Genomic DNA, 11,479 nt, shown 5'->3' with positions numbered 1-11,479 from the left:
AAGTTATATACTGTATAATTAGTTGTATGAAATTTATTTTTAGTATATATGTTGTTGTAGATATATCAAATTTGGTATTAAATTTGTGTGAAATTTATTTTTAATTTGTACGTTGTTGTACCGTGCATTATTTTTTTCTTAAAATAGATAATTGTGGCAAAGAGATAGAAGAGTTGCGCTAATTATGGCTTAAAATAAGTAGCAAACAACTGGAAGAAGTCTTATTTAGATGGAAGGACAATTTGGACTCCGTCCCTTCAGTTACATCCTTTTCCAATAAAAGAATCCCCTAATTTAAGGCACTAATAATGGATTGTATATAAATTTTAAGAAAAACTTGTTTAGGACGGGTAATATACAAAACTTGAATAATTTTAGTAAATAAGTTTCAAATATTGTATAAGAAGGAAAAAATCCCTTTCAAATTCTAACACCCACAAAATGGGATATATGGACTTTTGGCCCAAAAACTCAAGCGCAAAGTGCACAAACGTGGAAATGACACAGGTAGCGACCTTTAAACATGCTGTTTAAAATATATTCACAGTTTACAATGTATTTAAAGATTAGCCAATTTGCTCAAATTTCAGGACACGATATCCTAAAGTTTAAACCTTAAAGTTCAAACTTCAGGACATTGTGTCCTAAAGTTCGAAAATTATGTATAGGAATTTAAATCTTATGTCCTGAATTTTAAATTAGCAATTCAGGAGTGTCCAAAATTTTAAATTAGCAGCTCAAAAATTTAAAAACTAAGTCCTGAATTTTAAATTAGCAGCTCAAAAATTCAGGATACTTAGTTCTTAAGTTTGGGTGAATTGACAAATTTTTAAATACATTGTAAATTATAAATATATTTTAAACAACATACTTAAAAGTGGCTTTTGCTGTCATTTTAAGACTCCTATTTAAAGAAGTAGAATTAACTTAAATAGCGCCTATTCAACCGCTTCAAATTAAAAATAGTCATCAGATGTATAATACATGTATAATTGATGTGTATAATCATGTATAATTCATATACACCGATTAAAAAAAGTAAACCGTAAATTCGATAGGTTAGTTGTGTAAATATTCCTTTAAAGAGTATCTAAAGTTTACAACATATTTAAAGTTTAAGCGCCTAATAATCAAGCTTCAGATCATCGGTTTTAAAGTTTCAATTGCGTGTCTGCATTTAGAACCCAAGGTTTGAAGTTTGAATGCAAGGATGTTAAAAACCCATGACTTCTAGACTTCCATTTGAAGATAATAGTAGTTCACTTACTTTCTTATTATTTTGCTTAACAATATGAAATAATCGACGAGTCAATGAGAGCATATGAAAAACAAAAGAATTTATATTTTATTGAATTTAAAAAAATCTAATTACAAATCTATTTGATAAAATAAAATATCGTTGTTGATAATAGAAATGAAAAATGTTAAAACAACACCGCCTACCCTTGTTGCTAACTCCATTCACATATGATTTTTATTACTTGCGTTGTTTCGCTTTAAATAACATTACAATTATTCCGTTTTTCTTTTTTACTACAACATTTTCATTTGGTATTAAATATTTGTACTTATAAAAAAGTTGTAATATACAATACTTTATATTTAATTTTTAGTATTCTAAACTGTATCTACAAAAATTAAGTAATTAATGTTTGAGTAACAGTATAACTTATAAAGTAGGGGCCAAAAGTACAAAAGTTTAATGGTATACACAAGCAATTACAGCCACACAAAAAGGAGGAGAACATGGAGAAAAATATAATAAAAGAAGAAAAAGCGAACACAGAGATAAACTATGTTGGCAAAAAAAAAAATGTTAACTTTTGGTACGTGGAACGAAAAAAAAAAAACTTTTGAGACGTGGAAACTTGTTAATATTTGAAAGGGACGAAGTAGATAATATTTTGCGATAATATTTCAAACAAAATAACACATATGAATACTTTTTTTTTCCACCTAAAGTTGACGGTAAAATTTATTCTGACATTAATCTAATAGAAATCAACTTAAAACTTATCATTCCTGCTTTAATTTTGAATTTAATTTTAAAAGTTACAACTTAAAGGGAGAATATAAACAATTTAAATATAGTTAAGTGATAAAAATATATACATAAGAATCATATATTGTATTTATTAATTTAGTGTAAATATTTGATTAAAAAAATTTCGGGTATATAATCTGTCTCTAAAAAAAAGTTTCATTTAAATCGTGAGGTCTCACGTTTAATTTTCAGCAGAGACAAAAAAAACTAAGTGATTCTTCCCAAGCGTTGGTGAATAGAATTACTTGGTACATGTTATTGATGAAAGTTAACAGGTATCCTATAAAATTAATTAAAGTATGCGCAAGTTGAGTCGGACACCACAATTTTCAGAAGAAAAAGGAAAAGAAATGTCTTCTTTCATCAAGATTTTCTAGTACACTTTTCTTTGTAACTTTTGACTTCTAATATATATCTGTTTGAAAACTTGAAACTTTACTTTTCCTCGCAAACTTTTAGCTACACAATTTATTCTCAGCGAAAAAAATCAATTAAATACAAGTTAAAAGATAGAATTAGAAAAGGCAATGCAACATTAGGCTCTTTAAATAAAAGTGTCAAATGACGTAGAGACAAAACTAACCATAGATTGTTCCCATATATTGATCAATCAATCAATTTGTTCACGTTTTTTTAGGAAAAAAAAAGAAAATAATGTTCACGTTCATTGTGTAGCTTGTAGCCGTAACTTGCAAAAGCTATAACTTATACGCCCGCCATTGATTTTCTCTATATTCATTTCTCTCTCCTTATAAGTTATAAAAATAAGAAAAATCTCCGATATTTGTCCCGGTTCCTTTTAAATTCTTTATCAGGTAAACTCAAATTTCGATTTTTTCTTTAATTTTATGAGATTTGCTTTATTTTTTACCTTCAGTTTACGCTTAATTGCTCAAAGTTTGAAACTTTAATGTTTTTTTTTCATTTGATTTTATGCATGGCAATTGGGTTATTGCCACAGTTCAAGATTGCATGTGGGTTCATCTTTGCTCGTTCTTTTAAGAAGTAATTAGTGATATTGTTTAAGAAATTTTTGTTTTTGTGTATACCCACTTTGTAATTAAGTGAAATTTGTGGGCTTACTGGGGTATGAGTAATTGATTAAAAAGATGGAATTTTTAGATGACTTACTGTTGGTCAAATGTTAGTATGAAATAAGATTTTAGTATAAGTGAATTATAGAAGATTTAAAGGTAAAAATAGTGGATTATTTATTGTTCATCAGCAGCAATGGGAGTTTATTGACTGAGTTGAGATCTTCTTCACTTTTATTTTATATGATCCATGTAAAGGAGGAAATACCTAAATTCTGCACAATTGTTGGCTATATTTGACAAGCAATTTTGAATTCCAATTAATTTCGTTATCTGATGAAATAATGTCCTCCTTTCTAGTGTCTCCAATTTTGAAGTAGTTGAGAGTAACTTGTTCCTTTTTCAAGTAGTGCAATTTTTGAATATCTTGTAGAATTTTTATCTCCATAAAGAATACTATGAAGTAGATTTTTGGAGGATTATGCTCCAAAGTGGGATGCAATGAGAAGGAAAAAGCTAAGCAGAGAAATTTATTATACTTACTTTATAAATCGGTAAGTCTTGTACAACTTTGTCTTCTTGGTCTTTTGTACCAATCTCTTTGGACAACAAATAATTCAATAGAGCCGAAGTATGTAGACAAGATTCTACCAGCAGTCTGACGTGTGACAATTGTAATCAGTTAGCTGGTTAAATATTTTGAATTAGTGGTTTTTGATATATATGGTATCTGGTTGATGGATATTTTTTCAAAGTATCATTTCATTCTGATAGTAACCCTCTGGTGAATGTCCAGTATTTTTAGGTATCTCTCATTGGAACCAGAGGTATTGGATTGTTGATAAGGATTCCGGGTGTAGAAGCTGTTCCTTGCCTCAACATCAGGAATGATGGCCACTTCTGAGGCAGTTCTTCAAGTTATAGGTGGTTCACAGCCTTGTCTTTTTGGATCTGATCATTCTTTCAGGAAATTGGGATCATCTCGTACCTGTAGATCCTTCATAAGATACAGAAGGAAGAGGGTTTCAAAGTATGTGAATTTTCTCAACTGTTCAAACACATCATATCGTGCTATTAGGGCCGATCACTTTCTGAACACCAGACAACCTGTGCACGGGAATATTGCTCAGTCCTATTTAAGATCTATGAACTGCAAATGCCAGCGAGCTGACAGTGTGAGTAGTACTGCATCGGAAAATGGAACCGGGACATGGTTTGTTGACAATGACCAGAGCTTCGATGCAGTTCATGGTAATACACCAAGTGTTCTGCAGTTTGAGACAGTAGAAGAGCTTAAAGTAGGAGAGGACTTTCAATCCAATGGGAGCTTACCTCCAAATGGCTCAGTGCAAGATGCCTTGAACAGAATAGCTGAAAACTCCATTGAGGATGAAGCGTGGGAACTACTACGGGAGTCTATGGTTTATTATTGTGGTAGCCCTGTAGGAACAATTGCTGCTCAGGACCCAACTAGTTCCAATGTTGGTGTTCTGAACTACGACCAGGTCTTTATCCGTGACTTTATACCTTCTGGTATAGCTTTTCTGCTGAAGGGAGAATATGAGATTGTTCGCAACTTCATCCTTCACACTCTTCAGTTGCAGGTAAAATGCTACTTAACTTGCACAAAAGTTTGTTTCGTTTGTGCAAAAAGATCATTTACCGATATTTTCTTTCATATAGTCATACATTTGTTTATCGCATTTTTCTTGCTTGTATCTCATCATTTGGTTTCTTATCTCATTGAGCAATCTTGCTATGGATGTTCCTTGACAGCTGTGTAATTAAAGATGGATGCAGGAATACCTTATAGTGATATGCGACTGCTTCTTATTTAACTTATTCAGGGATAAATGCCTGGGGAAAATTCATGTTAATCTCTGGAAATGTATGCTAGGATGCAACTGTTTTTTTGTCTAATGTTCTGGAACGAATGGTTGGATACTGATATTTTCTCTTAAAACGCTTGTTGAGATAATTGTAATGTGGGTATACATTTATTATTTTTTATGTCTGCCAACAATTAGATCACTGTTTTTTCACTTTCCGCTGTTATATGTCCTCAACATTCTGATGGTTTTGCTTTTCTACTTCAAGGTAAAATAACAAATCTTTGGATTATTTTCTTGTGTTATACCTTCCTTTATATAAAGGGTATGTTAAATATCAGTCTTCTTCTGATTTATCAAGGTAATAGTAATAGTATGATTAAACTAAATGATGAACGCCTTATTTCCTTGTTGGCTGTTCTTTTACAACAAAGAGGCACTGAAAGAAACCCCCTAAGCTTTTCACCGATGGTGTGTTCAGTTTTTGCTTATCACACATCAGGGAGGAAAGGCTGTTATCATCTAATTCCCTTAGGGGTCATTTGCTTTGCGAACAAGTTATACAGGGAGTATAATATGGGCATTTATGATACGAGGATTAGATAATAACATGATTATTTAGCGGATATTCTTTTCTTGGTCGAAGTTTGGTTCATTGGTTAAAAAATGGAATATATTAGGTATAGTATAAAACATGTGTTCAGTTTTACACTAGATAAACTTTTATTTCAAATATTACCTTTGCCTTCTCAAAGGATTTAGGGAGAAGAGCTTTGGAGAATGACAACTTTCTCATTTGGTTGTTTTACCGCTGGATGATATGATCTGGGGATTGTTATCATCAAATGTGGTATGCAAATAATACCAAAATTGTGGTATAAATAATCACGAGATTATTTATACCAGAATAAAAAATTTCAAGCAAACACAGGATAAAATTATCCCATATTTTATCCAGGATTATTATCCTTATCACTGATACTAACAACCCCTTAGTGGAACTAAGAAACCGTTCTTGTTATTGGTTGGCAGCACTTAATATGATTAAGATATAGATTAAAATTCTTTATTGGGAGGTTTATCATCTTCAGATCCCTTAATTGGGCTGAGATACCTCCTTTGTGACTAGTTGGAGGCACTTGAAATGCATCTCACAAGACTCTTTCAGGCAACGTCAGTATTATTGGGTTAGGGGGTTGGCTGAACTGTGCCTCTGCTGTGATTACCTGATCTAGTTGCAGATAGGTGTACAACAACCCTGGTCAAATGGTGATAAAGAAAGTTGGTGGCAATCTGGCAAAATGGTGTTGCTTTTTGGAAACTTCTCATTTTGTGCTTTTTTATTAATGTACCAGGGCATTCAAGGGTGTGGTCTAGTGGTTATTGATGTGGGAAAAGGCTCCGGGAGACCACACCACAGTTCAAATCCTATTGGAGATAAAAATGCTTGGTGATTTCTTTCCATCTACCTAAGTCTAGTGTGCAGCATTAGTTGGTACTTGTATTGGCAGGGGATAGTAGATGTAGGTACCTGATGGATTAGAGGTGCGTACTAGTTGGCCCAGACACCATCATTATTAAAAAAGTGTGCCAATCATTCACTCGCAAGCATCGAGCGTGCATCTTTCCAATCTTTTTTTTGGGTGATATTTCTTTTAGTAAAATATTTATATGAGAGTAGAAAAGCATAGTGGGCCCCAAACTCGGGTAAATGAGGAGGGTTGTGGTAAGCTGACAGTCAGCATAAAATTAGTTACTTATGATGAATCCTTAGAATACTTAACGTGATGTTAAGGACGCCAACTAATTCAAGATTGAGTCCTAGTTGATTGATTGTATCAGAAAAATATGCTTGTTGTGACTGATCATATTTTGGTAAAGGAATGGGCATTTTTTCAGTAGCTTCTCTTATATGATTAGTTATAGCTCGGGAAGAAATAACATGATTTATCATAAGTTACTTGTACTTTCATTGGAATTTCAGAAGTAAATGTCTTCAACTACTGGAAATTTGTAAAGTCCAGTTCCAATGTAAATTGATGTTTCCTAGAAGTATAAAAAAGTCACTCATACAGACCTCCTCTTCTGCCCACTCTTCGTTCACACGGTTCTCAAAACAAAGGAGGAAGGGTGGGGAGCAGCTATTTATCCTGCATGGAACAAGTGCGGATTTACCTTTAAACTCTGTAGTAAAAGATTGAAAACTGTGGGTTCAACCTGCTAAGTTGTTTTAAATTTCGGTGTAGATGTTTCATAGGATGTAACCCTGAACGTTCTCAATATATTCCGCTAATGTGGCTAGCATTTCGTGCAGTCTAAAAATTCTCTTAATGGAAGTGGTCAATTGTACAACTAAACTTAGATCAAATGACAAGTGATTCTGATGTCAGAGTAATCTGTATTATCGAGTATCTTGTTCATATTTCATTGGAAAAATTTTATAAAAATGACAACTGTGATATGACATTATTTTGCAGAGCTGGGAAAAAACTATGGATTGTCATAGTCCCGGTCAAGGGCTGATGCCTGCTAGTTTCAAAGTCCGGACAATCCCATTGGATGGTGATGATTCTGCGACAGAAGAGGTACTGGATCCTGACTTTGGAGAGGCAGCAATTGGTCGCGTTGCCCCAGTTGATTCCGGTAGGAAAAAGGATCTCTCCAGAAAACAAGAGTGTGTTTATTTGTGTTTTCTTTACCTTGTCATTCTTGTGCTTACAGAGACCTCTATCCACTATAACTGTTAATCCCAGGACTATGGTGGATTATTTTGTTACGTGCATATGGGAAGAGCTCTGGCGATCTCTCGGTGCAGGAGAGAATTGATGTTCAGACTGGAATAAAAATGATACTAAGACTGTGTCTTGCTGATGGCTTTGATATGTTCCCAACATTGTTGGTGACTGATGGTTCATGCATGATAGATCGCCGTATGGGAATTCATGGTCACCCTTTGGAGATTCAGGTTTGATTTCAATCACTGTAATAAAGGAGCTGTTATCCCTGGCGGATTAGTCTTTAGATGGGATGGAAAAATAGTTGAACAAAATGTGGTTGGTTTAGTCCTTTACTAGATTTAAGAATATTGATCAGTCACAAATTTTGGAGCCTATTCTTCACCTTAGAGTAATTCCAAGTTTTCTTTTGCTGCACTGTGCTACTGAGATTTTTTCCTGTTAAATATTTATGAAGTTACTCGCAATGGGGACTTGCATGGGACCTGAACCGAGTGAAATTGTGTTTGGTCCTTCTATTTTCTTCAGTAGAAGTAAACAAATGTGGGCAGATCAATTGATTTATCTTCCAGAAGATTCTCATGCTGTTGTTTATATTCAGTCTGACGTCTAATAGAGAAGTTTTTGTTGGTTACTTTTCAATGGAGTGTCATAAATTTAGTGGACTCTACTGACTTTATAGATGCTGGGATGGGAAAGAATGGATTTACAGCTTTAGTTCATCTGAAATAGGAAGTCTTTACTCACAGGTATATGTTTTAAAAGTCATTATAGTTTAAATATTAGTCAGTCAGAAGACATGGTGGAGATTGATACCTGCTTGTGTATGGTGGACCGAGAGGAACTCAAGAGTTTTTGAAGATGGATACAATACTCTTCAGAATGTTAAGATGAATTGTATTCTTTTGTTTCATTTTTGGTGTAACGAAAGGCATGTAGAGAATACAGAGTCCCTGGTTGACATGTTAGGTTTTTTGTAAGTCTGGTGGATCAGTTTTGATCTTCCCCCCTGTACATATGGCTTTGCACTGCCTTAGTGCCTTTTCTTAAAAATATATTGGTACCAGTTTTCCAAAAAAAAAAAAAAAGATCAGATCAGAAAATAAGAGTTTCTTAAGTCCAAGATTGTAGTTCCTTCATTTTCGTGGAAGACTGTTATGATGCAACCCATGTGTATCTCATCTTGCCAATCAAATCCAAGGATTTTCCTTGAAGTGTTTAATGCAACTGTGGTTGAATGATTAATTGGGACATTAAAGAATATGTATATCTTTTGTGAAGTATTTTACGTCCTTCCTTTTCAGAATCACTTTTTACTAGTGCATTTCTTCCGTATCTCTCTACTCATGTGTGATGATCTTCTATGCGGTTAGAGGCATTGGTTCCTTATCTGAAAACTTAATGAACCTTAGTGTTTGTACGTTGTCAGATCCACCTTGGCTTTAGGTTATCTCAATTTGCTCCTAAGAATGTTGTTTAAGATTATATTTTAATTTGTTGCAGGCACTGTTTCATTCAGCACTGCTTTGTGCTCGGGAAATGCTTACACCAGAGGATGGATCAGCTGACCTTATCCGAGCATTAAATAATCGTCTTGTTGCCTTATCATTTCATATTAGAGAATACTATTGGATTGATATGAAAAAGCTAAATGAGATTTACCGGTACAAGACGGAGGAGTACTCCTATGATGCAGTTAACAAGTTCAATATTTACCCAGATCAGATTTCTCCTTGGCTTGTTGAATGGATGCCAAACAAAGGTGGATATTTGATTGGAAATTTGCAACCTGCTCACATGGATTTCCGATTCTTTTCTCTAGGAAACTTGTGGTCTATTGTCTGCAGTCTTACAACAGACGATCAGTCACATGCTATATTGGATCTCATTGAGGCCAAGTGGGCAGATCTGGTCGCTGATATGCCTTTTAAAATATGCTACCCTGCTCTTGAGGGTCAGGAGTGGCAGATTATTACAGGGTGTGATCCCAAGAACACGTAATTTTCTACCTCGGTTACGTTAAAAAGTTTACTTCTTTGTCTTCTGTTGGCTCTTAATGCCTTGGTCTATTATCTTTCTTCATCTCACATTATCTTCTTGTTTGTGATGCAGGCCTTGGTCCTACCATAATGGAGGTGCATGGCCAACTTTGCTTTGGCAGGTAACATCTAATTCTCTATCTTGAATGAGGAACTGGATGCTTGTAGCCAATCTGATCTTGGGTTGGGAGATCATTTCATTTCTATTTTTCCTTTATCAAGAATCTTTTAAACATTCCCGATCTGATTTTTCGTTCAGTGCATGACTTTGCTAATATAATCACTTATTTTATAGCTTACATCTCTGTTTTGTGTTATGTCTCATTAGTTAATCGACAATTGCGTTACAAAGAATGACCTGCATTAAGGTGCATTCTTAGTCTTGTTTTTATCGTGGGAATCTCATCATTCGTCTTATTTCTTTTATCATGCTAGTATCTAATGAAGTTGCACAAGTTTGTTTCTAAGATAGAAAAAGATACTACTGAATGTTTTGAACTAATTTCACGGTGATATATGATACTCATCGTGTACGAAGTAGTATTGTCGAAGGTTTGCTCGTCTTCTGTCCAGTAATTGAATTAGTTTCTCAAAGGTATTATTATAGAATCAGCTGGGAGGAATCCGAAGTTGACGTAATATCTCTTGTATCTTTTGTAGCTGGCTGTTGCTTCTATTAAGATGAATAGACCCGAGATTGCTGCAAAAGCTGTTGAAGTTGCAGAGGAACGCATATCACGAGACAAGTGGCCAGAATATTATGACACTAAAAAAGCAAGGTTCGTAGGGAAACAAGCTCGCCTTTTCCAGACTTGGTCAATAGCTGGATACCTCGTCGCCAAGCTTCTCCTTGCCAATCCAAGCGCTGCAAAGATCCTCATTACTCAAGAAGACTCTGAGCTTCTCAATGCCTTCTCTTGTGCTATCAGTTCTAATCCCAGAAGAAAGCGCGGTCCAAAAAGTTCCCAGAAGACCTACATAGTATGAGATCAAGTCAGTTCAAGATTATGATGAAAGCAACCCCACAAATGATTGGATGTTACAGTTGTTGATTGTCTCATATTTGACAACAGACATTCTTCTATGGGTAGTGACTATTCATTGAGCCAGTCAAAGTGTAAAATAGCTACAGATTATTGTTTTGCCTGGTCTTCACAAGCTGAAATTCTATTAACATTTCAGCTTATAATATTTCTGTTCTTCTGTAAACAACATACTAACTACAGTCAATACTAAGAAGCTTTTCAACCTCGGACGATTAAGCGTTGATGCCTGAATATGAAATGATTCAGTATGCATTATATCTCATAGTTCTCCATATGGAAGTTCCTAATTGTTTTTGCATAAATTTTACTGTTGTACAGTAGGGAGAAGCCAGGCTGGGGTCCTTAATTTTATATATATGGTTTGTCATGCTTGGTTGTAGTAACATTAATCAGTCTCTCTACCTTGACTCTTTCTACCAATTTCTGTGTGATATTGTAATACATAAGTTATTCCTTTTACCACTGTACTTTTGTTGAATCTGCTGAGAAAGCATTGATATGAAAAACAAGATATTATGCCACAAAGCATGAATAGTATGTAATAATACATTTTATTTATTAAGTGTAGGTCACTAGTCAAGGTTCTGAACTACAAAAGAATTGACCAAAGTAAGAGAAACCTGAATCTTTTTGAGCTGTAAAAGTTGCAAACACCAGAAGACAAACTAGTTAACATTAATAAAGGGACTTGGTGTTCATATAAGACCAAGCAATTTAATCATAAGAGTCACAAATTAAAGTGAGGATACATG

General features: G+C 34.2%; 1 protein-coding gene across 2 annotated transcripts; it reads left to right on the top strand.

Moving 5' to 3' along the window:
* Positions 1 to 2,702: 2,702 nt before the first annotated feature.
* On the top strand, positions 2,703 to 10,936 carry LOC104110507 (neutral/alkaline invertase 3, chloroplastic-like). 2 transcript variants are annotated; one of them, XM_009620019.4, is made up of 7 exons: positions 2,703 to 2,859; positions 3,875 to 4,682; positions 7,385 to 7,550; positions 7,661 to 7,872; positions 9,146 to 9,639; positions 9,755 to 9,803; positions 10,342 to 10,936. In XM_009620019.4, exons 2-7 carry the CDS (start codon positions 3,966 to 3,968, stop codon positions 10,666 to 10,668), a joined length of 1,965 nt encoding a protein of 654 aa, XP_009618314.1. In that variant the 5' UTR covers positions 2,703 to 2,859; positions 3,875 to 3,965; the 3' UTR covers positions 10,669 to 10,936. The 2 variants fall into 2 exon arrangements, with proteins under 2 accessions (XP_009618314.1, XP_009618315.1); XM_009620020.4 differs by lacking the exon at positions 2,703 to 2,859 and adding an exon at positions 2,964 to 3,632.
* The last annotated feature ends 543 nt before the right edge of the window (positions 10,937 to 11,479 follow it).

Source organism: Nicotiana tomentosiformis, chromosome 5 (assembly GCF_000390325.3).
Source record: "Nicotiana tomentosiformis chromosome 5, ASM39032v3, whole genome shotgun sequence".
Classification (NCBI taxonomy): domain Eukaryota; kingdom Viridiplantae; phylum Streptophyta; class Magnoliopsida; order Solanales; family Solanaceae; genus Nicotiana; species Nicotiana tomentosiformis.
The sequence above is the reverse complement of the archived record's forward strand: the minus strand, read 5'-3'. Positions and strand labels throughout refer to the sequence as shown.

Excerpts from the sequence above, each read along its gene's own strand:
- LOC104110507 (XM_009620019.4), top strand. The coding sequence starts at position 3,966 with ATGATGGCCACTTCTGAGGCAGTTCTTCAAGTTATAGGTGGTTCACAG. Across the intron at positions 7,551-7,660 it reads CGTTGCCCCAGTTGATTCCG|GACTATGGTGGATTATTTTG; the intron begins GTAGGAAAAAGG and ends TGTTAATCCCAG. Across the intron at positions 7,873-9,145 it reads GTCACCCTTTGGAGATTCAG|GCACTGTTTCATTCAGCACT; the intron begins GTTTGATTTCAA and ends AATTTGTTGCAG.